Genomic DNA, 26205 nt, shown 5'->3' with positions numbered 1-26205 from the left:
CAGTCATATAATGAGAGCCATTACTGTGATAAATGGTAATAGGAGTGCAATTAAGGAAAGACGCTGAAAAGTGAACTCCCGTATTTTCCTTTAACAAAAGCACAAGGCCTACAGTATGTTTGCCCGCAGATTCACTTGGGACGGGCTTGATACAGAGTAGCGGAAAGCGGAGACGAGGACAACGGCGTGTTTTGCACTGTCAGTGGTTCGGGATAGTTATTCTGGGCCGATCTGCGTAACCGTGCTTCCCTCAAACACGAGGAAAACACATTCGGAGATGAAATCCGATAGCGTTTGAGTTTTGATTCGAATCATATGGAGACGCTGAGTGTTTGAATAACGTAAATGACCATATAATAACAAGATTGCGGACATTAGCATGGAGGGCCATTATGGTCATATCAGTAGGTGTACTGCTGCCATGTGATACTCTGTTGTTCATGGAGGGGACCCCCAACTTCCTCCCCTTCCTCTGTAAGTCAGAGGTCAGAATCAGCTACAGAAAAAACATGGTGAGAAATGATATTCATTACATGTTTCTCAGCCTGTCACAATAATTACATTACTGCTTTATCTTTATTTATTTTCTTATCCTAACTGTATTTCTATCATGCATATAGAATACATAAATATGCACATTACCTCGATTTTGGGTTAAATCAACATTATGTAGAAATTTGATTTTGTGAGATCTGGCGCCCCCCCACAGTTTCTGAGTGCAACACCACTGTAAATACAAATGCCCGGTCTGTGTCAGATGTAACATAAGTGCTAACTACAAACAAAACTCAGCATGTCATGACAATATTATGTGTTGAAAAGTAAACATGTATGCAACGCTGTCATCCTACACTCTCACTGCAGTGACATAGTGCAGAAACAAGTGATGGGGGGCAGAGAACAGAGTCCTGTTACAAGAGACTGTACCATCAACATGATGTTGAAACTGTCATTTTAAGGTACACAGGCAATGTAATGTTGCTCGACAGAGCCAGAGAGTCAGTTTGTTTATTGTTGTGGTAGCGTGGTTTTGCATTTTATTCACAATTCATTCACTATTTTGGATATTTTAATATTTGTTTTCCATTTCAGCTCTGATGTCTGAATAATAAATAAAAACGTTTTTTGCAGTAATTTCTGGGACAAGAGACACTCCATAGTAACAGGCCCCCATGTATCCTAATTATATACAGTAGCTGTCATTACGTGCAAATTAATATTTAGCAATGTAATAAGGATTCATTTCACTCATAATTCACTAGACACTGAAGACAAGTGTACATTTTTAACATCTCCAATTCCATGTGCACTGGGAGAACATCTACTTATGGAGTGAGATTGTTTAGTTAAACATATTTTTATCATTGTGTTAATTATTATTATTGTTACAGAGCTGGATGAATTGTCAAGAAGAAGTATAATAATAATAATAATAATAATAATAATAATAATAATAATAATAATAATCAGCCAATTGTTTCACTTAATGTCAAATTAGTAATACAGTGCTTAATTGATAAGTTATTGTTATTGACAGCTTTAGAGGCAGTATACATTTTGTAATGGGATTGTGCCACTGGGTGGTTGCATAAATACTAAAAACAAAAGATAACAGTAGAAATAAACTTTACACACTCTCTCTCTCTCTGTCTCTCTCTCTCTCGCTCTCTCTCTCTCGCACGCTCACACGCACACACACACACACACCTCCCATCTCCATCGATGGGATCCCAGGGCAGAAGACATCATCAGGCGGTCCGGGAGGTTGCAGGAGCCGGCCGCGTCATCCCTGGATGGGCGGCGCACTGACGGGAGGACGGAGGGTGTTTTCCAGCTTTAAAAGCACCGGAGCCGGCCCCTCTGACAAACCGCGCTGCGTCATCGACCTGGGGACACTCTTGAAAAAGCTTCATTGGGCTGAAAGAGCTCAAACTCACCTCAGCCACGGTGCCCCTCAGCAGCCTTACCTGCGCCGGTCTCCAGATCCTCCAGCACACGATTTGACCGGGTCCGTCTGGTGCGCACGGTCCACTTACGCGTAAACTCGCTTCGCCTCAACTCCGCTATGAATTATGCTTTCATCTGATGCTGTGTGAAGTAATCTAGCGCTTGAAATATTGCCATCGGCGTTGCTCGTTCCAGAGAAAGTTGCGCATCGCTTGTTGAATGCAGGATTCCTTCTGCCTGAGTGTCAATTCCAAGTTCAGCTTTGGAGCCGGTAAGGAGCGGGGAATCCACTTTCTCGCCGATATGAAGTCTGCAGAAGAAGGTAAAAGAAATTGTTTTACGCTCTGTTTTAAACGGTTCAACCTGCGCTCGAATATGAATTTGTGCTGCTTCTGTTTGAAGATGCGTTGACACCAGCTGCTGCGCCTATAATGGAAATCAATAGGAGTCCTGTGCACAGCTGTAAAGTCTAGGTCAAGCATTTGGTAAAGTGATATTACAGAGGAATAGAGTTGCAGCAATATAATCCGAGACTATAGTAAATAAAAATACATAAAACGCTTGGAAATGCCTGAAAACTTACTTGTGCAACTGATGACTGGCTTACAATATGCTTTTATTTTGTCAATTTGACAAATGATTACGTCATTAATCACAAGTCAAAAGTATTCAGTGTGACTGCTTTTTTTTTTTTTTTCTCTAAAGATGACTCCTTTCGCTTGATCCTTGCTCCGCATGAGGATCACATTAGCGCTCCCTCAAGTGCGCTGAGTGGCATGCACCCATTTTACATCCACACCATTAGGTGTCTCCAGCTGTCTGCGCAGGTGCTCCTCATCATGAGCAAAGAATGTTGACGCTGTCACCTGCACTGCTCATGGTGAGAGGCTCACGTCAGCTGCACGACTGCCAGGATAGGTTGATTAGCCGTCAGCCAAATTAAATGAATCGCCAGCTATTTTGATGATTGATTCATCAGTTTTATTACTTGTTGACTTTTAAAGTAGTAAAAAAAAAAAAAAAAAAAGTTTTTTAAATGTTTTTTTTAAATGTGACCATTTTATGTCTTGACCCAAAACTGATTTTCTTTGGGTTGTGGAAGAACGCACTTTTTGAGGAGGTCATCTCTTAGGCTTTGGGAAACACTGAGTGACAATTTTTCACCATTTTTGTGACATTTTTATTGACCAAACAACCAATTGATTTCTCAATAATATAATTGTAATGTTCCAATATATATATATTTTTTTTTTCATGGAGTTAAAAAGCAGCGAGATTGTCTTTGCACAGAGAGGTCAGAGGTCAGGGGGCGGCTGGTGAGGAGCAGCATCAGGGATTGCCTCAGATCCTGCGGCTTGTTTATCCTGGAGGATGGTTTATCATTCAGAGGGATGCTCTTTGATTCGCGTTTCTGGTTTGCGAAATTTGATTTGGTCCATCAGAAGTCACTGATAGCCCGTCTATGTTCGCTCACAGAGTCCGCCGCTGCTGATGTCACTGGCTTTTTGTGGATTTCGTGAATTTCATTTTGTCTTTGAGGTTTCAGACGGACGGGTGCGGGCTGTATTATTATTCATTTCAGCCGCTCTAGTCCTAGGCCTTATAATTGGTAACAGATGAGTGTGTGCGTGTATGAGAGAGAGAGGGCTGTGATCAGTGCTGCTCAGGGATGCCGAGTAGCTCGCTTGACAAGGAGACGTGCTTAACCACACACAGCTTCAGTAGTATGCCCAGGGCTGCTTTATTATCACACACACACACACACACACACACACACACACACACACACACACACTCCACTGGTGTTTTGCCATAAACCATAGTCAGCCATGTGCGATAAATAGCTCCGGGGGTTCTTAGTTCCAGAGGCTGCAGATGACTTCTGTGGGCGACCACCTATCTCTCCCTGAGGTCCCGTCAGTCTGAACCCTGCCTCGACCACAATCCCCGTGGATAAACCCGTCGGTTCTTTAGTCGTGCTGGTTTGGTTGTGGGGAGAGGGTGTTTTGATCGCGATAGCATAATTGAGAAAAATTGTGGAGGACAGAGAGAGCACGCTATAATCTGTGTGATAGTCGGTGTTTTCAAATCAACTCTGCTTACACCACACTTTCAGTGCGCTGCAAACAATTGCAGTGGCTTTGCCTTGAGAGCAACAGTGAGTCATTTTTCTTTTTTTTACATTTTTCTTTGATTTGTCTCAAGCCACAAATGAGCCCGATCTGCCATAATTTTGTTAGTTCAGCAGATGTGACGTGCGTGACCCGGAAAAGCCAAGTTTCAAGATCATGCAGAGCGCAAGAGTGAAAGCCCCAGTGTGTTTGAGTGGGTGTTAGGAGAAGTCAAGTATGTTGCAGCACACGTTCAAAAAAAGGGGGGGGGGGGGAAATAAAATATGACAGCTGCAACCCTCAGCAAAGTCAGTCAGGCCTGAAGTAAGGAGGTGTGTCACACCGGGTGGAGTGGGCAGGAGATTGTTATCTGCTCAGTGCTAGAAGACGGTAAACCAGAGGAGGGAAGCATCAGACGACACTGAGCTGAGGGCAGACAAGTTTGAATGTTGAAGCGGAGATGAGTTTCCAGCATGAAGAGCCAGAGTTTGATTTCAGCTATGTGTTTGAGTACAGCCAAGAGGGCCAGAATGAACCTGAGACAGGTGGGTACTGAAGGGCAATGGAGGGCTTTTTTTTTTTTCTTTATTGAATGTCCTGTATGTTGCACAGTGTGAGGGCACTGGATTGTGCTGCAAGACTTCAGAAGTCTTTTTATATATCTGTGCAAAAATGCTTAATGCTAAATCTTTAATGTTTTTAAAAAAGCAAACAGGTTTTCAGACATGATTTTCTTTAATGTGCACATATATAAGTCATTGGTAATGGCCCTCTATGACAGGTGCCCTGTGCTTCACTGCACTTGTTTTGGCATATTGAACTTGTCTGATGCGCATCACATAATCACCTCTGAAAATAGACTCTCATAAACTAATTTTAGACTGCCTACCCACATATTATCTGGTGTGTGACGGATTCATCATTTCATGTGATCCACTGCATTGTGGTTAACAAATATAGCGCGCTGCATCAGGGGGAATGCCCTTTTCAGGGTTTCAGACTGAATGGTACTCATTCTTTGACCACTTTTACCCTCAATGACGTTATCAATAAAAGGCAGACGTGAGGTTTACAAGTGTTGACACAGCAGCCAGCCGCTACAAGGCTAACTGAAGAGGCTCGGCTACATGTGTCTCCACTGACTTGTATGTCATTGCACTTGTGTGCTGGTGATTTCCTTGTGTGCCTGCCAGTGCGCGCCTTTTGTTTGTGTGTGTACCGCGCCGCGCATCTGTGTGTAACGCTGCAGCAAACTCTGGATTTGACTTAATCACAAGCTCAGAGCGATGTGAGAGTGCTGTCAGTTTTCCACAGGGGAGGGCCTAATTCACTCAGTGAGTGATGCAATCAATCAAATAAAGCATCCATCAGCGCGGCTGGAGGAATTCCTGCAGAGTACATATGACAGCAGGGAGTGCCAAATAGAGCCTTAGCTGAACTGATCAAACAAACAGAGTGGCTGTGCAGCTCGCAACTACGCAGCAACCACATACAGTAACTGCTTTGAGATGATTGCTAAGCTTCTCCAGATGTTTATGAAAAATGGAGGCAGTCATTTGCTGCAAGTTGTATTGGTAAGATGTGTGTAGGGGTATTGTTCTGAGGTGTAATGAGTTAAATGGCATCATAATAAGGATTGTCATGATTTTTCAAATCCACAATGGTGGCTATGCCATTGTCAGACTATGGCATTTGGATTTGTAAAGATAGACAAATGTCTTTCGTCCCTCACAGCTGAACATTGGTGATCAAACCTGAAAGCACATTTCAATTGATTTTCAATTTAAAATCAATATCATGACACCCCTAGTCCAAATTATATGGTTTTGAGCATTTGCAGTGGCATGCTGTCATGTACTTTACTTGCATAAACTTGTTATACTCCTTTTCTTTTCAGATGCATACAGCTACACACCAAATGTCAGCTTGTCCCTTCCACTGGGCATGGGCAACCCCTGTCTGGCCACCCAGTACCACACCCTTCAGTCAAGCCCAGTCATCTCAGTTTCTTCCTGCCATCAGACAAGCTACAGCCTCCAGAATGATAACCATGTAGCATCAGGCTATTACCTGCCCCATGGCCTGAGACCCAATGGGGCCCCAGCATTGGAAAGCCCCCGTATTGAGATCACTGCCTACAGCCAGTACCCCGAGGATGAGGTAGAAGAGAGCAGCAGTGAGGACCACATCATCAAACGTGGCGTCAACTCCATCGTGACGCTGACACTGCCCAATGCAGATGGCTACCGTGATCCCACCTGCCTCAGCCCTGCGAGTAGCATCTCCTCACGTAGCTGTAATTCTGAGGCATCCTCATACGAGTCCAGCTTCTACAACTACGACAACTCCCCGCAGAACTCCCCATGGCAGTCTCCCTGTGTTTCTCCGAAAGGCACACCCTTACTCTTGTCCTGCCCACATGCCAGCGGCCCCGCAACTTCCCCACAGCATTCACCTTCCACCTCCCCTCAGATTGGAGCTGTGGCCGAGGAAGGCTGGCCAGCACAACCTCGAGGCTCCAGGCCGAACTCCCCTTCCTGCAGCGGAGGCAACAGCGGTGGCATGGGAAAGAGAAAGTACAGCTTCAATGGCACCCCTTACCCCCGCCAGACATCCTGCTCGCCCATCCAGTCGCCCACTCCATCCCCACATGGCTCCCCCAGGGTGAGCGTCACAGATGAGAACTGGCTCGCCAACACCAACCAGTACACCAACTCTGCCATTGTGGCCGCCATCAATGCTCTAACCACGGATGGAGTGGTAGACATGGGAGAGGGAATCCCGATCAAGACGCGGAAGACCATGCTCGACCACTCATCCTCGATGAGCTTAAAGTTGGAGCCTGGTGGCGAAGTGCTAGGCCCAGATGGGGAGCTCTGCCATGAGGACTACCCCTCCCGCCTGGCCCTCAAGAAGGAGAACTACTGTGGAGGGTTCCTTGATGTGCCCCAGCATCCATACTCCTGGTCTAAACCAAAGCCATACCTCAGGTGAGTTGAGCAGCTGTAGGAACATAGTGGAACTGTAAACCTTAAAGGTTCAGTCTGTACGATAGTTGATTGTTGACTTTCATTCCGAATATTTTATTTCTGCTTTTGGTTTCTGAACTTGTCAAATACTGATGCGTTGGGTTTCCAAACTCACCCTACCTTCCAACCCGGAGTGTCAGTATTTGACAAGTTGGGAATGAGACCCAACAAAAGTCACAACTGTTTAACCAACCCAGTGGTACTTCCTCTACTGTCAATGTTAAACCAGCACAGAAGGACTACCTCTAAATTTCCCTGAAAAGACAATGAAGCAGACGTGTTTACTTACTTAGACAGATGTATCTTTTCTAACATTCTCCCGAAGGATTACTTAAAAACAACTCAGACAGCACAAAGTAATTCAAATAAATTCTTGCAATAATACCATTACTTTATTCCGTTGTCGTTTTTATGTTTCTCAGTTTAGTGTTGTTTATTTTCTGCACGGACGCAATTGTTTTAGTTTTTCATCTTCAAAGGCCATATCAAAAGGCAGAAATCCAATATATGCCTGCTTTGCACTTCCAAAAGAGTTCTCTTTGAAGATCAAAACTATTTCATAAATCATATTTTACAGGGAGGAGTTGCTCTGCGTGTGTGTGCCACTGTGTCTATAGCAACCCACACACAAACACAAATACTCAGAGAGACACAATGACATGCGCACGCCCACACAAATTTACACATGCACTCAACTATATAATTGATTTTTAGAGTTTTGAGTGAGGTAAGCTTTTTCAATTTCAATTGTTACCCTCATGGCATTTTTTTTTTCCAAGCCAATAACACACTTTCCTGTCGGAAATCAAGTGTTTGATTAAGATAGTGAGCAACAGGAAGTAATGGTGACAGGCATGGCTGAAAGGGAAGCAGTCTGTGGCTTAATCAGCCGGCTCGCTGCTCTGGTCTGTCGCGCCATCGGCCCATCTCGTTCTGTGCAGCTAGCCTGATGTCATGCACTGAATGGGCAGATAAAGCCCTGCGGGGGGAAATCTGTTCGTTTTGGGTCAACAAACAGCCAGCAAGTTCCACAAAGATGCCAGAGATTGGTTTCAGTCGAGCCACCCTTCAGGTCAGGGGTTTGCGTTTACCAGGCATCCGGCATAGAGAAATATTGTCTTGCGCATGTTTGTTTTGGTTTAGATATCTCCACGGTGTTCACATGGGAAGCTCCGACTCCCCATCTCAAGAACAATGATGTTAAGAGAGGCCAGCTGTGGCTCTGAGAAAGAGATATCAGGGTGTGCTGCTGACCTTATTCCATTGTATAACTCCATTGTCTTTATTACAAGTGTAATGGGCTGGGCTGGGCTTTAGAGTTTCACAGCCATAAAATTGGAAGGGATAATAAATGTATAAAGGGACTATTCTCAGATTTGTTTTTATGCCCTAGAAATATCTGTCGCCCCCCTGTCACTTTCCTAATTCCCTGTGTCTGTTTCCACCTGTCACACCATACTAGAAAACACACTGCCGTCTAACCGGGGCACATTCTGCTCTCAATTAGTCCTCAAAAACAGGCCACTAATTGTTACCCAGGCCTAAGGAATTACAGACATCAACAATGACTTCAATTGATTAGATTATAGATGATGATGAAATGAAGAAGGACCAAGTTAGTTGGATTACACTGAAGTGTCCTGATTCATGCGTAATTTAAAGCAAGTTCACTGATTTGGACTGTCTTGGCAGTGATGCTAGTACAGCTCAAACTGTACTACAGTTTTAAGAATAGAATTAAGCAGAGGGAGGACAAAAAAAAAACATAAAAGTCAATACTTTCCATATTTTTGTTCCAGGAGACCTGGGAATATAAAACACAGTACTTCCCTGTTTTTTTTTTGTTTTTTGTTTTTTTTTCCTTTTCAGAAAAGCAGAAGCAGAGACAGGATGTTTAGCACAGAACATATTAACCTTTACGGACAAGATTCAAGTTAACTCACTATTATTTTATCAACACTATCAAACACTAACATGACACTTCACTATCAACTACAACAGAAGAACATAAAAACAGACATTTTGAGCATTGTTATTTTATCCTAACCCTAAACCTAACCCTACAAATCTGTCATGTTCCTGCAGCCCTTCACTGCCAGCTCTGGACTGGCAGCTTCCATCCTGCTCCGGCCCGTACAACCTACAGATCGAGGTGCAGCCAAAGTCGCACCACAGGGCCCACTATGAGACCGAAGGCAGCCGAGGGGCGGTGAAGGCGCTGAACGGTGGCCACCCTGTAGTGCAGGTATGTCACCAACACTATGTTAGTCAGCAAAATGGTTTTGGAATCAGATTTTCTAATTAAACATTGCTGTTTACTAGAGACAAGTTTAGCTCTGTGTGTTTGAACTGTGCAATAAATTGCTGTCATTACAGCATGAGTGGGAAAACACAGACAAGTGCATGCTGATTAACAGCACTTTATTTCTGTCCAACAGCAAGCAAGTGACATGAACATTTGGCTGCTACTGAAGTTATGACAGCATGCAGTCAGAAAGCGAAGTCAGAGCAGCCATTTCAGGGACATTTCTCTCATTAGTCTGGACTCTGACATTCTGATATGATATCTTTTTTGAGACAAAAAACAAATCTTAATTTCATTCCAAATTGTACAATTTCCTTTCAAACCACTATTCTCTGCAAAAATAATACAGACCCTGCAAAGATGTCACGTGAATTGAATATCTTTTACATCCAACATGGTTATTCTCATGTGTGAGCAAAAACTGGGAAACATGAAAAACAGATACATTTCCACATAAGAAATTTGTTCACATCAGCTGATCAACTGATTTTGTTTTTTTAGTATACAAAAAGAATGTGTAACTTGGTCCCATTTGGTCAACATTTACATCAGAGTTTGATTGACTGTTTATCAGCAGCCACTATCCAACATTTTTCCGATTACCAGTGTTGTTGGTTTTTTTGTGACATATAAATTAATTTGCACTTGAGGACAGTACTTGACTAAATTCGGGTCAGTTAGATTCCATCACTGTTTATTCTTAATGTTGACGCTAAGATTTTAGTTTTTACTGCAAATATCAGTTTTAGGTTTAGTTATCAGTCTCCTTGATTCCTTATAAGCCTTTTAAAAAAACATATTGGTCAATCCCTGATCAAGAAATAAGAAACTATTGTAAAAAGAAATGACATGTCAATTATTTAAAACTTTAAACTGTTCAATGCATCATGTATTATCATTGCATACTTGTGAAGCCAGTAAGGCAGACCTCAAAACCCTTCTGTGACTTTTGCCGGCAGCGTTGCCCTGTATACACACCACAGTCTATACATTTCTGAATGTGCCCGTGTGCTGTGTTATTAATGTTACCCCGGAGCTCGCAGTCAATCTACTGCTGCAAAAAGTTCGCCCTGACGAGCAGCAGTGCATGTTGACTCAATTAGTATAGAGCAGGGCCATCGCCTCCCACTATTGTACTTGGCGAACACTTAAAGAGCACACGTCAGTCTCACCAGCAGCAGCACAGAGCTCCTTTCTCTGCTCCACTGTCATCACACACCGCTGACATCTTGGTTTACTCAAGGTGGGGATCCAGCCGCGTGCGTATCCTTAAGGTTAAGGAGGTCACTTAGACTTTCATGTCGTCAGTTCGAATTAAAACTGCGCTTAGCCTAATATTTACAGGGGCTCTGGCCAGTACAGTTTCAAGTCGGTGGTCCGTCCCCTGTGGCATGCGTAGCATCAGACGTTGTTAGCGACGTGGCTGTTTTGTAAATAGATGTTGTCAGCACATCCTGGTCTGCTCAGTGTCAGACGCGCTTGACGGCTGTCGGCCAACGCGGTGTTATAAACAGGCCCGTCAACCTTGAGGTTTTCTCTGTAAATACAGGTAATCATTCCCCTTCATTACAAACCTTTGTATATCAACATGAGGGTGAATCAACATTTTACCCTCGCACCTCCCCCGTGAGGCTGACAAGACCAAACTGCCATGCACAGCTGTGGCTGCAGGTGAGGCTGGTCCTGATCTAGTTTACACCATGCTCTGACTCACTCCAGGGGCCAGAGGAGAACGCTGTCAGTAAGAGCCCTGTGACTGTTTGCATACACAGCGTTCAGTGCGGATTTAGATTGATGACACGGGTTGTTTGTTTCATACTGCGCAGGCACCAATTTATTGGCAGCCTGTGTGCGTATGTTTCCAGGTCTTATTGTGCACTGCCGGTCATTACTAGTACGTAGTAGTCATGGAGAAAGTATGAGGACAGCTGCTTTACCATCAAACACACACCCCAAATCGCATAGCTCACACTTTGCTCTTACTTTTTGGCGAGGAGTGATTAATGCATCTGGTATTGAATGTGCAGTCAATCGGGATATCTTGAGGGTTTCCTAACAGTGGAAACCACTGGAAGCACGGCAGCTGGCAGGAAGATAAATCTATAAAGATGGCGCAATCGTGTGTACATGCTTGAGGGTAAAATATAAAGAAGAGCTTGTACTGTGTCTTCAGGGGAATTTTTGCACAGTTTGCGGTACAAAGCCTCTCATAAATCGGACTGTCTCACTCTTTTCTTTGTTGTGTGAAATGGTCTTGTGGTAGTCTTGGAGGATACAGCATGCTGCAGTCCCCAATGCCCTGTGGTAATGAGTGGCAGGCGTTGGATGGGTGAGGTGCAGTCAAGGAGAATGAGTCAATAATGACACAGGGACACGGGTGTAGGAAGCAGCGAAGGAAGTGTGTGTGTGTGTGTGTGTGTGTGTGTGTGTGTGTGTGTGTGTGTGTGTGTGTGTGTGTGTGTTTGTGCGAAGGACTGGAGTGAGTAGAGAGAAAAAGAGAGAAGGGGCAGAGGGAGTCACCAGGCAGCTGGGGCTTGGCTGCCCCTGGAGATGCTCTGTATCCTGCTGATTAGGGCCTAGGTGGCCCTGAGGTTGGCTGAGCATGGCGCTGGTGTTGGTGGTGGTGGTGGGGGCGGGGGGGTAGGGGTGGATAGGAGTCAGAATCCCAGCACCCATCAGACGCCGCCTCCCCTTTCCATGCACCGGTGCCTTCCTCCCTCCCCAGGGGGCCTGTGGATGTCACTCCTTGTGAACTGTTCATCCTTCAACCATCTCCCAAACCCACACCAGCAGGCCTTCCTCGGTTGAAGCCCAGTCATCCACGACTCTATTGTTTTTTTCAGCTCATGGATGATCAAACACACGTGCCGTGAGTGATGGTGACATGTGTGTTGGAAAGCAAGGCTGGATGAAAAAACAGCGAGATGAAAAACATGAAGGGATACACTGTTTCTACAGCTCAAGGTGTCCTTTGGGGAGACAGCGACAGATAGTCAAACTGAGATGCTCAACTCCTCATTTGCTGTTGTTTTCTTGTTGTTCAATAACAACCAGAGTTGTTTTCCCTGACAAGCATGCAGTAGAGTTTAGCATCTGTAAGGTCTGACATCATCCTAAGTTGCTGCAGAACAACCCCATTCAGGATGGAGAGATTGTGGGATGGATGAGTGGAGAGAATGGAGTGTCTGTGCTTCAGCCGCACAACGATGAAAACCTCGAGATTATGGGTTCCCTCGACTCATTACCCCTGTGCTGCAACACCAGCTCTCCGAGCTTCCTGTTTCAAATCTCACTCATTTATTCAGGACTCGGACTCCGTCCTTCCCTCCCCTCCTCCGCATCCGCAGCCTTTTAACCTCCTCTCTCCCGATTGGTCCGCTGCGTGACCCCCGTGACTGCTTTTCCACTTTATTTACTGCAGCAGACCACAACGCCATTAAGGGGATCGAGGGTACTCTATAGGCTCCTCTCACACTGTTCCAGACGCTCCCCTCTCACACCGCAGCTATGCCAAACGTCTACAGGATGACGATGAGCCGTGCTCAGGAAGAAAAAACAACCTTGTCCACCTTCACTTACAATACCCACCATGACATTGACTGATGGCTTTTTCCAGGGGAGAACAGTGGGAATAGAGTGGGATTGTGCCAAATTATATTCATTGAGAATATGGCGAGCGAAGACATGACCTGACTCTGATCTATGATGTGGGTTCAGGTGCAGCCCAGTCATCAGTCAGCCCAAGGAGTGTGCGGCCAAGCTAATGATCACAGTTTGAGACTGTGTTTCAACATTTGTAGGTGTGAAACCACTGGGTGTCTTTGAGGAGGGACCATGGCATTTGCAGGTCCAGTTTGTAAGATAGTTGATTGTTGAGTCTCATTCCCAACCATCATCAAGTACTAACGCTTTTCGGTTTCCCAGGTCATCAAATATCGTCACCTTGCGTGAGTAAATTGGGCCTGCCTTCAATCCAAAGCGTCAGTATTTGACAAGTTGGGAACACGACTCAACAATCAACCATTGTCCAAATTGGACTTTCAAACCTTTATAGGCTTGACACTTTGGGATAATTTGAAGGAAACCTTGAGACAGTTTCCAGAGGTCTTTGTCGGCATATGAGAAACAAAGATTTTTGACAAGAAGTCAAAGTGTTTATGGCAATGAAATCAGTGTTTTTAACAAGACCTCAGGCAGCTCTACTTTACTACTTTTTCTACTGTTTGTGGTGACCAAAATAGGTATTTTTAAAAAGAATATGTTTACCTAACCTAATCTCCTAACCCTAACCCTAATCAAGTCATTTTTGTGACACAAGATCAAAATTGAACCCTGAACCTGAAGAAAAACAACACAAACATAACGACATAAAGACGTGTATAGTTTGTCGATTGGGATTTTCAGATGAATATGTTGCAAAGGCTATCAGGTTCAACCTCAGTCAGGAAACACTCAGACATCCGCCAGGCCTTAAGTAACAGTAGACACCAACACCTGTGGAGTATTAAACCTATCGTTCTGCTTGCAGCGCAGTCCAGCATATGGCTACTCTGTATAGGATAATGACTGGGCTATAGGGCTTTGCCCCTCACGCATACACACACTCTCTCACTCAGTCTCTCATTAAGTCTAAAGCAGCAACAGACATGGTGTAATTTCAGCAGGATGTGGCCATCATCCCTATTAACGTGTGCGTGACTTAATACCCATCTCTCTTCCTCTGCAACTGTATGTAATGCACATCAAATTTGCAGTATGGTTCCGCCACTGCGACATGAAAGACCTTGGCAAACATATGCTCCGGTTCTTCGCATGTGCGGTTTCACCTTGGGATCCGGTGCTCGGCGGCTGCGTAATGTCTCAAAAGAAAAGCCCTGATCTAGTGCACCCTATACTGTAGCTGCTAATTGCTCATTAAATCTACTGCCGCCTCTTGTTTGATATTCAAAAGGCTTGGTGTGCCCTGTAGTGCTGTTAGAGCTTAGTCAGGGCTGTTATTCGTTGCCCAAAGGGGTATTTATGCCACTCTTAAATTGTGGTTCTCCATCTGCGGGGCTTCCCTTACACTGGTATTGGGCTACCACTAATTACAAGTTAATAGCAAATGGAAAAAATGGAGCGAAATGTGCATCGTTTTCACTGGTTTGAGGTGATAACCAGATAGCCCGCAGATTTATGAGGTAAGACACTGTTGGGTAATCGAGCTATTGGGGGCCACAGCAGTCATCCATGCATCATCTTACTCAAATTCTCTGTAGGTTTGGATGATGTTCATAAGGCAGGCTGTGCTGGTAACAAAGTCATTCTTTTTTATGGAATTTGGACCCTCGCTGGTCTAGACATGGGCTTGTGCTTGAAACTATGCCCTCAATGACATAACACTAAAGCGCTCGGTTCAAGAAAAAACTTTAGGGGGATATAGCTGTTTGGTTGCTTATAAAAGGAGCAGCGTTTGGAGCTGTGGGACGGCAGCACATTAAAGAGTTGCATATGTTGCCTTATGCATTCAATATGAGGCACTGGAGACATTAGCAGGGCAGGAGGGTGATGGAGTAAAGTCTGGAAGGAGAGACAACTTGGATGAGTGTACATTTAATTGGGTACAGCAGAGGGTGGCTGTGTGACTGTCAGCACTTGACAGAGAGAGAGGGGAGCGTGATAATGGGAAAAAGCCTGAATCTGCTGTTGTATTTCTCCTCCCCTCTGCCTCTCCCCCCCCTCGTCTGCTGCTTCCAGTCGTCTTCTCCCTCTCCTCTCCCCGCTTCTCTGCGCCACGTGGACCTCTACGAGTCATGACATTTCTCCAGGCAGTGATGAAATCACTGCAGAGGGATAGAAGGCAGCAGACTGCAGGCCTGTAGAGTGCATTCACACTCAATTGCAAGCCAGGCCAGACACATCTAATTTACCAGCAAATCCTTATTAAACGTTACATGTTTAAATCCTTTCTTTGAACTATTGAGGCCAGATGCAGGCAGCATCGAGAACGTCACTATTAGTAAAGAAACTGCAGGATAAAATGTGCCATGATAGGAAATAGATGTATATTGAAAAAAAAAAAACTCAAGTATTATTTCATCACAGCTCATTGTCCTTGACTGAAGCAAAGAAACTTAAAGGAACAATTCACCCAAAAATGTTCAAGTCTTCTTCACGGCTGCTAAGCTAAAAGCCGTAGCATGCATTCGGACTGAAGTAGCCGCAAAAGTTTGACCGCACGTCAAGGGTGTAAAAAACTTTTCATTGGGATCTGCAAACTTGCTGAATGAGCTATATGGAGATATATTGGTTGTTTTTTCTTCTGCAGTTTTTTTTTTTTTTTGTTTGTCCCCAACTTCCTCAGTTGTTCACTGCATTTTTCATTTGGGTGAACTGTTCCTTAAAGGACAAAACTTTTTGAAACTTTCTCTCCTTATGATGGATTTGTAATGGTAAAAAGGCACTGGGGCATGAATGGTGGAAAATGAATGGGATGCATGCACCCTTCTCAACACCCCTACACATCATCACAACTGACCCAGACAATACAGCTGCACACAATTACACAATTAAAGCATCAGCTGCCATATCCGCAGTGTTTTACTTGAGCCCCAGCTATCAAAAATGGCACGCGCAATGGTGGCTTGCGGCGGGAGGTGTAAATGGATCTAGCTGACACAGTGGCAGAAGTTGGCACCCTGAAACAGCTGCAAATCAAGCCCCGATTCAAACTCGGTTCAGATGATCTCAAAATAAATATACAGTGCGTGTGCCAGATAGGCTGCAGTTACAGCGGGGAAAGCTCATCTGGTCAAAATTAGCTGCTCCCTGGTCCAAGCTCACGGGCTGGATTACACACAAATACAAAGCTGAGGTCACAGGTGTGTGGAGCCTCTGTCGTCAGCCCACACTTAAAGTTTACGATAGAATCTCGACTTTTTGGTTTTTTATCCCCCCTTTGAGAGTAAAATGAAGAAGTAAGTTTTGCGCTCCGCTTGTGGCGTGCATTAGAGTGAGCATCGCAGGAGTTACGCAGAAGCTAAAGGGAGAGGGTCAGGGAGCACATATGGTAAAGGGATCAGGGGAGGTCGCCCAGGGGGGACTAGACCGCCTTCCTTTGCTGCTTGGAAGACCAGCGTCACCAAGAGGACTACCTGACCTCATTAATCACTTCCTCCTCTCCATGAGGTCACTACGGCTTTGAGTGTGGACGCCACCATCATTCCGGCTACCGCAAGATGAGTGAAGGGATAAAGACCACCCCCCCCCATCCCCTCCCGTCTGTCCTGCCTCTCTTGCGGGCCTCCTTGCAGCCACGTGGCGGCTGAGGTAATGGTTGGAGGTCACCGAGGAATCCGAAGAAGTCTGCCGAGGCAGAAGTGACAGACGACACGGCTTTGTAGCGCGGCTGCCTGCGTTTTATTAAATCATAAGGGGGACGTCATGCAATTTAACGCTCCGGTGTTGCAGATTTGTACCTCATGCTCCTCCATAGTGCTCTCACGAGTCAATACACAAGTAACTGGTAGCATGTGTGGCTATGGATAATTACCTCTGGTGACACCATAAGTAAAATATAACAAGCAGAGCAGGGTCTGCTGGTGAGATCACCGCATAGATGAAGTGGTCCCTCGGGATGCCAAAACTTCAAGAAGCTCCTGACCTCGGCCTAACTCACTGATGAATAGCATGTGTGACTAGCTCACAGGTCAAGACAGCTGCTAGAGACACTACGTGGAGCTGAGGAGAAAAATAGGACGGTCGGAACTGTGGATGAATGACAGCCGTAGCTTTAACACTCCCTTCGCACTCCCTTGATATCTGAATCAAAAGAACGAAGCCAGATAACCACTGGCGCTGGGGAACATATGGATATAAGCTCTACTAGTCATTTTCTATTTTTGCTCAACATAATTTGAAAATTCTTGAACTGGAAAGAGAAAGAACATCCTCTGCCTTGTCCAAAAATCCCAAAGCTCTGTCATCAAGTTCAGACCAAATACGTTTCATCTTCAAGCGTATCGCGAAGCCAGACAGCTTTTATTACAGCGTCCGGTCAAATTTGTTCTCAAATCAAAGACATTAGGTGCCCGTGACACTGTAGCACTAATTTCCACAGACATCTGATGACGTAGCTCTCCAATCCTCCACCAGCCTTCCTCCTCCTCACACCCCCGTCCCTGACCACCATCCGAAGGGTAATTATAAACCCATTAATCAGATAATGTCATAGGTTACATGTGGACCGCATTTTGTTATATGACTCAGTCTGTTAGATAAACAACAGGGGTCTTTTATTCCATCTGACGGTACCACTGTTTTCACAGAGCTCATAGAAAATTGGTCTGAAGTGATGGGCCGGTGTTCGCCGGGATAATTGACCAATTTGTGGGATCTTTCAGATGGCTGTGGCTCAGTGAGGAGCTGGTCTGGGGGCAAGTGATCCCTCACAGTAAAATGTCACATGCGGCCAAGTAGCCACCTGGGTGGATCCAAGGAGGTCCACGCGCCGAGAAGTTAGTCATCTTGGTTTTCTCTCGGTTTGATCCAGATGGATTCTTCATTTTCTGATGGTTTTTACATTGGAGAGCGAAGTCCACGCCGGCATCCGCCCATATGACCATATGACCACTTAGCACTGCAAAAGGGCATGGATATTCTGGGAGGTCCGCAGTGTGAGACTCCACATTTGGTTGGCAAGTTACTCTGGTCAGAAATCACTCACTAAGTATCAGTTGTCTTTCACCACACTTTGGAATTTGAGCCATTACACACTTGGTTAAATCATCAAAATATGTTACTTTAGGCACTGTCAGAAAACGATCCAGGGATGCTGAGTGCAAATTGGCAGCCACAGTTTATATTTGAAGTGTCGTCGACCCCAAAGTCAACAGTATTCCTCAAACTATGCACAACCGTGGAGTTTTTCTTCTCTTGAAAAAAAAAAAAAAAAAAAAAGATTTGATCTTTTTATTACTTGAGCAGTAGCAGCTAATGGAGGTCTCCTAGAGGAAGTGGGAGCTGTTTGAAGTGGTGGTTCTGATACAGGAGTCTCTTTCATCACAGTGGGACACAGTCTCGGAGCTTTAATGGAAATCATAATGCATGTTCATAACTGCCCAAAGGCAAAGGGGCCGGGTCCCGTCTGCATGCCAAGCTCCATGCAGTTCTGTGGTGTTACTGCATTTAGGTGTGAAGTTTGCTGAATTTGACAGCCACTGTGCCAATATAGGGACAGTTATTTTACTCATCCAGTTTGTCAAAGTCCAAACTTTGATTTCCTCCCATAGAAACAACTTGGTATCAGTATCACCAATTATCAATGTCATAATCTTTTTAGACTGTGGACATTGTATCTTGAGAAAGACCTGAGATGACTGCCCCGCATGGTCACTTTCTACTGAGTCACTGCCGACTGCTTGCCTTTTTTTTTTTTTTTTTTTAACAGCAGCAGTGAGATTTTAATGAACACTGAAGTGGTTGGAAGCCAGCCCCTCCATCAGCCCCCATGTCTCTGTACCCAAGAGATCTGTACCCCAGACAGACATGAGAAACATCAAAAACCTTTATTTTTCGCCCTAGCCTGAAGGAATGTAGAAGGAGCTCAGCAAAGACGACTGACAAAAGGGGTCTCCATCCCAACCGAAAAACAAACAAAGAAAGGGGGCTCATTTTCGCAGCCCCTCTACCATGTCTAAGCTATCATTAAAGCCTCTGTTAACTATCTGTAGCTGATGTGCATTGAATCTCCATTTCCTAAATGAGGGCTCGACTGAGATGGGGGTCTTAAAATGTGATGTTGCCTCTCACCTGGGTCCCTTTGTTCTCCCGCCAGCTTTATGGCTACATGGAGAGCGAGCCGCTCACCCTGCAGCTGTTCATAGGGACCGCAGACGACCGCCTCCTGCGACCACATGCCTTCTACCAGGTCCACCGCATCACCGGCAAGACCGTCTCCACCGCCAGCCACGAAGTCATGCAATCCAACACCAAAATCCTGGAGATCCCTCTGCTGCCTGAAAACAACATGAGAGCCATGTGAGTGCTCTCAATCCTTCACCTATCCATCTTCATCTTAGCCCCTACTTTAAAATACCCTCACAAAAACACACACACGCCTCTTTCTCTCTGCACCCTACTCTTTGCTTTAGCTGCCTGATGATAGGTACTGTGCAGCACACACTTCCGAAAAAGCCCTCGAAAAACTAAGTGCTGCCACCCCGAGAGATGATTTCTAAGTAAATAAGAAGTAAGTTCTCAGAATTCATGACTTGATTAGTTCCACTATGTGCAGGGGTTGTATAGGCTAGAGGATAGAGGCCAAACAGAAGCCCTCAAGGAAGTCAGTTTTGTTTTTGTTTTGTTTTTTTCCAAATGATATCTTAAAAGTAACAACCAGGCCAGGGCCAGGCAACACTGACACTGTCCACCAGTGTGGACAGGGGAGCTCAATCTGTAAGTGGGTTGTGCTTAAAGCCGAAGCTGGTGGGGCTAGATGAAAGTTGTTAAGTATTGCCTGAAGTTGACAAGGGTTGATCAGAAGTTGGTGTTTTTATTTTTTAACTAGAAAGCTTACATAGCAGCCTTGGGTTAATGTTTCTGATCACGAGTAAGAGAACTATTGATAGAACAAGATCGTTATAAGCTTGAATGAATAAACGTGGGTCAGCTACCCAGTGAAGAGCTTCCTTCATCACGATTACGTACACCGACACACATAACTTGGAAAAAGCACATCACCTAACCCAAAAACCAAACCCTGGTAAACATGCATGTGAGCTAAGGTTAGTGTTTACCACATGATGAGCTACCGAACAAGCTAATTTGCTCTGCCCATTAGGGTTGCTGTCTGCTCGTTATGAGTTCTGGTGGTTCCCGAGCTCAATCAAACTTTGTAAAAGTGTGGTTAGAGTCACATGAATTGCTCCTCTAAATATAATCTTGGTTTACCTTTCAAAACATTAGCATCTGTTTTATCCTCCTTCCAGCCTTGCAGTAATCTAAGGGGCTTTGTTCTGCAGTGTGTCCAGGCAATAGCTCCTGTCTTTAGGCTCCATTCAGACCAGGCAGCACTGAATTTTTTGGACTGCTGCCCAGAACTCTGTGTTATGGATAAAACCGCTGTATCTGAACATAGGTTAAATAAGGCCGTTACCCCTCACTGCAGCTTGATTGTTTCAAATTTTGAGATACATCATTTCTTTTGTTAAAGGAATCAGAATTATTTAATGCATCGCTATCTTGGTAGGACCTATTTAAACATTTGTTCAACTGCAGGGGAGCAAGATATTTATAGGACATTAGAGTTTCCTGACTGGACAGTGGCCCTGCTTGGTTGGATGATTTTAACATTCGTAGTGCCTCTCAATATCAATTCCGAAACTACCACAATTTCCCTTATATTGTATCATATTTAGTGGCGACCCTAAAATGACTCGACTTAACGTGTCCCTTGGGAAGAATATGATATTATGAAAAACATTGTAGGGGAAGTTGCTTTTCCTTTGTCGTCAGCACACACGCAAAAAGAAGAGGAGTGAAAGTTCTCCCTTTCTCCGCCGACTGTCTGAAAGGTCAAAGATGAAGAAAAAGCCTTCAACTGTCTCTTTCCACTGAGCTGTTTAACAGTCGTCTTGATAACGAGCATCCACTTCTCTGCTCTCGCGCCAGCAATCATTTGCTTGCTGTGTGGGATGCAGACAGTGGAGAGCTGTAGTCAAACTTTCAGACAGTTTCAATCTGTCTTCCTTTCCTATTCTGGGAAAATATCATCTCATACACATGAAGGAGTTTCATTTAAAGCGGTATATATCCCCCTCTGCAAAGTCAACGTACTGTATAACCATTAATACCTGTAACCTAATCAGCAAGGTAACAAATGGCGAGGTAGGTTTTTGACTGGTTTTGGACTTGTTTTTGGCTCACACAATGAGAAGTCAAAAGATTTCCCTGTGGGAGGAGTTAACTGTCCCCCATCTCATGTTATATATACGTTGTGGCAATGGACTGCATACTCCTCCATGATGTCCACCATGTTGTGTTTGTTTTAAAATCGTATGCATGACAGAACACTTACATCATGCGGGCCTGATAAGGACTGGGTGGTCAGTTTATTTAAATTGGCCAAACCAAAGTCAACGGGAGGAATGACTAGGTATAAAACCTGACATTTACCATGTTCCAGGAACGGTGCCTGAAAAGCTACCACGTAAAATAATTGAAATGCCAAACCGTATCCCATTCGTATTCCCTCACTTTTTTTTTTACCAGCCACATCAGTTTTATTTCAATTCATGAAAGGCCACGTCTGAAAATGAATGCCTTTTTTTCCGCTAAGAACAGGGAAAGAAAATTCACTCCTTTACCTCCCAAATTGTGAAATGAAATAAATAATGACAGGCAGCTCAGTGAAGGGTCTACTGCTACACGTGGCAATGATTAACAGAGGTTTAAACTCAAAATGTATGAAGTGTAAGGACTGGAGAGGTTCGGTGCCATAAAGCGACTCTGTGTACACAGCCTGCTGCTGACGGGACGTGGTGTGTTCGGCCCGGAGGATACCTCCAGAGAACTGCTAATTCTTGGACCGCTGTGACCCTTTAAAACTGTGATGTGAAGTCATTAATGTCCAACTCTGTCTTTGATGACATGCTGGATTAATAATGACACGGTCATGCTCCAGTGAACTTCCAGTGTATGATCTGTCACACCAGCGGGGACTTCGCTGCGCCGCAACTCTTCTCAGTATCCCAGTCTTAACAGCCAGAGTCGAGAAATCAGATCTGCTCCCATTTTCAGCTTTTGTCTGTGCAGTACTTTTCTGTAAAAATTATTTCGTAGGAAGTGTTATACAGAGGCAAAGTCATGCCCCGTCCAGTGGTCCACCATGGGAGATTATTTCAGTAATAGGGTTTTTCTGGAATAAGGTCAGGGATAAGGTGTTACGGTTGGAGTTGGTGTTATTTTTTTTCTGAAATAAGGTCTCATGGGGCACACCAGAAGGCACAGGACTTTGCCTCTCAATAGCAGCGAAAGCAGAGGCTGATACTTAAAAAAAAGTTGCATTCTATCAGCATACAGACCTGCTGTAAAACCCTGAAGCCCAAACTGTGTATATCTTGAATATGTAATGTCATCTACGAATATGATGTTAAACATTTCCCTTTTCTGCCTCCGTCCCAGAATTGACTGTGCAGGGATCCTGAAGCTGCGCAATTCGGACATCGAGCTTCGCAAAGGGGAAACGGACATCGGCCGTAAAAACACGCGTGTAAGGCTGGTGTTTCGAGTGCACATCAACCAGCCCAACGGCAGGACATTGTCCCTGCAGACTACTTCCAACCCCATTGAATGCTGTAAGTCACACACCCACACTAACGCAGAGAAATAAACTCACAGCAAACTGGAGTGCGTTTTCTCTTGGCTTTAAGCGAAAGGTGGCATCTATTGTTGTAATCCAATAAACTGAGCTGCTATTTTATTACCTGCTGGAGCAAATTCAGTGCCTCTGCACTCAATAAGCTTTATGTGATCAAAGCAATTTGCCAAGGCAATGGATGCATTGTACATGATGCCAGACACACGTGTTATCTATCTCAATTCCCATTTTATGACTGAATGCACAAGTTATTGTGGTAAGACTACACCATTAGCGCAGGTTCCACAAAGGTCATTTGCCAGCCCCAGTTTTGGCACGGTTGAATGAGCACATTGAAAGAAACCTCTGTTTCTTTGTTATTCATTTGTGTATATAGGTGTGATGTTATTTGCACCCAAGGAAGCCAATTAAAGTTAGATGGTGTGACAGAGCTGGCGTTATAGTTTATGGACCACAATCCGAGCTGGTTCATCATTACAGAAAAGGTTTATTTAGTTTATTCATATTCTAAAATTATGCAGTGGGATATTTTGTTGAAATGCATCGCTATGCAATGAAAATGTATGTGTCTCTGGCTGTGAATCTGGTCACTGTGTCCCAGAGGCTAAAGGTGACAATCTAGCCAGATTTATAGAAAGCAAAGACAGGTGGTTGGCTATAAGCGAAATGGAAATAATGACTCAGGATCTGACCACAAAAATATTATGATCAGTTGTCCGCCTTTTTCGGTGTCATTTAAGGAGCTGCTCTTGGCTGAAAGCTTCCTAGCGAGGGGTCATGAAATCATCATAATAAAGTTGATAAGCCTGTTTCCCTAACCAAGAACTGCTGTTTTACTGTGCTGGGCTCGTGCTTCTTGGAGTGGCTGGAGATCAGGCATCAAACTTAAGTGTGTGTGTGTGTGTGTTTCTGTCCAACAGCCCAGCGCTCAGCTCAGGAGCTTCCATTGGTGGAGAAGCAGAGTGTGGATAGTTACCCCGCCACCGGCGGCAAAATGATGCTTCTGACTGGCCTCAACTTCCTCCCTGACTCCAAGGTGGTGTTTGTGGAGAAGGCGCAGGGTAGGCTCACCACACCATGTTTACTGCCTCTCAATTTCCCCTCTTAATATCTCTTTCAAATGTCTCTCTCCCTCTCTGCCTCCGTCACATTTCCTCAGTCTCTCCTCCCGTCAAAATAGAGCGGGCCGTGCCAGAGAGCCACATGTGGTGTGCATTAAGCCACTATATTTTTAACCAAAGCGTATTTACATTTGCTGAAGTTTCCATTGCCTGTTCGCTGGTGCTCACCACAAGTTAAGGAATGAATCACAACCAGGGCATGTGCAACGTCTCTTTCTCTCACTTTCCCTCACTGTCTCTCCCTCCCGGACTCCCTCTGCTTTTTGACATTTAACCCTCTCGCTTCCTTCCACCGCTGCAGCTCCCTCCTGCACCCATTCTAGCAGATCCTCACCCTGCCTGCGGGTCACTGAGTCATGGTTTTAGAGGCTATTCCATTTTTTTGTTTTTTTGTTTTTTTGTTTTTTTTGCCCAGACTTTTTCTGCCATGGGTTTCCTCCCTGCGTGGGAGGGCGCGGTGGTAAAAACAGCACTGATCAAGTTTGCAAATGAACGATCATTTCCTTGATTGCACCCGATAAATCAAAGCAAAGGTCAAGCACAGTGGTACCTCTGATGTCTGTTGAAGCACAATGCTGCTGATGATGATGACGATGAGCAACAAGAGAGGAAGGGTGAGGGAGGCAGATAAAGGGATGGTTGGGATGGTCACAGATTTCCCAACTCCTGGTGATGGTGGTTAGGAAGCCTGAGCCTGACATGCCAGGTGGCGTAACACACAGAGCAATCTGGGAGGTCATTCGTGGAAAATAATTCTAAAATATGTGGCAGCAGGGAATATGAAATTGTATTGACTTAGATTTGGATATCGTTATGTCGCAATATGTCATAAGTGTGGTCTTTTCCTGGTTTTGAATGCTGCATTACAGGGAACTGATGTCAGTACTTGTTTTTACTCACTTAGTCATCAGATCCACGTTACTGATGATGATATTTGAGTTTGTCACCCATTCATATTATTTATGAAGGAGAGTTCAAGTATCAAGATATACGTATAACATTTATCGCAATATAGTATTATTCTAAGGAGAAATCATTTCATGGGGTAATCAGATCAACAGTAGACTAGCACTAGCACCAAAAGCAAATCAGACTCTTACTGAAACCATTTGGGAGAAAAAGATGTTTTTTTTTCCATTGAGAAAAGATGACAGTGTCATTCTTGCCACAAGTGCATAGCTTGAAGCCAGGCAAGATGGATTCAAGAGAGCACATGATCACATGATGTTGCGAATCCAGCTGTCTGGCAGGGTAAAAGAAACCCCTTTCCTTTAAACCCTTGTTAAAAACTGATCGTTTCAAATCAGCATTGTGCGTACAGTGAAAAAACAAAGAAACCAGGACTCACTTTTAACTTCTCCCAAGTCCCATTTCAATTCTTAACTTGTCAACTTATTCATACTTTAATGAACCAAAAGTCCCCTTTGGACCACAAGCTGAACCCGTTCGGAAGGCAACACTTGGTTGGTAAACCACTGAATATAGAGTATGAATCAGTAGAAAATGCTTGAATCCCTCATCACTGCTACAGTGAAGCTCTGTCAAACTGCAGTCCCACAATTGGAGGAAAAATACTTTCATAATGAGTCAGTCTCGTCTCAATTTCCTACAAAATTATGAAAATGCTCATTTCATTTGTATGAAAAAATGAAAATTGAACATCTTCCTCTTCTCTGCACTCATGTCCCCCTACCTTGCCTCACCTTATGAGTACTCTTAAGCACCTTAGGGGCTTGGGGATAGACAGAGGTGGGGTGAGGGGAGGGGAGGGGAGGTGGATGAACTTGGTAATATGGGGTCCCCCTCCTCCTGGCTTGACTTAGTCATGGAGGGGGGATCCCCTGGAGAGGAAAGCCCATACATACACAACACCTTCACCTCTCCACCCCCTGCTATTTGAGACTCATGACCCCGTCTTGGTTGTATTTCCCTTTTTTCACCCCCTCTCCGTCTGACCCGGGTTCTCCGTTTCCTCCTTTTCTCTCATTTCACTCCCTCATTCCCCATTCGTCTTACCTCTATCCCCGATACCCGTTAAAGACATTAGCCGCCGTGGAGCTCTGCGCTAGCGGGATCCCCACACTCGTGCCTGCCATCGACATTTCAGCGGTTTGTTTTCCGTCTCTGTGGTGTCGAGAAGAAGAGGGGGAGATCGAAAGAGAGCTTGTCTGTCTACTACTGAGCCTGCTTTTATGTAAACTTTAATGACCCACCACTTCCAGGGTCTCCTAAGTCAAAAAGCCCATTACGGACAGACGTATACGCGCACACAAAGTACACACACACACACACACACACATCTCTTGCTAATGGCAACTATCTATGGGCAAGCATG

The 26205-nt window shown here is 44.7% G+C and overlaps 1 protein-coding gene across 2 annotated transcripts in view; it reads left to right on the top strand.

The window, feature by feature from the left end:
- The first annotated feature begins 1763 nt into the window (after positions 1-1763).
- The window catches only part of LOC119005327 (nuclear factor of activated T-cells, cytoplasmic 1-like), a 70809-nt gene continuing 46367 nt past the window's right edge, over positions 1764-26205 (top strand). For both annotated transcript variants that reach the window (XM_037072852.1, XM_037072851.1), the window contains exons 1-6: positions 1764-2269; positions 5956-7048; positions 9173-9332; positions 19207-19409; positions 22554-22726; positions 23670-23810. In XM_037072852.1, the coding sequence (XP_036928747.1) occupies positions 2167-2269; positions 5956-7048; positions 9173-9332; positions 19207-19409; positions 22554-22726; positions 23670-23810 (1873 nt within the window). In that variant the 5' untranslated portion in view covers positions 1764-2166. The remainder of the gene's footprint in view (positions 2270-5955; positions 7049-9172; positions 9333-19206; positions 19410-22553; positions 22727-23669; positions 23811-26205) is intronic.

This window comes from Acanthopagrus latus, chromosome 17, assembly GCF_904848185.1.
Source record: "Acanthopagrus latus isolate v.2019 chromosome 17, fAcaLat1.1, whole genome shotgun sequence".
Lineage (NCBI taxonomy): Eukaryota > Metazoa > Chordata > Actinopteri > Spariformes > Sparidae > Acanthopagrus > Acanthopagrus latus.
The sequence above is the reverse complement of the archived record's forward strand: the minus strand, read 5'-3'. Positions and strand labels throughout refer to the sequence as shown.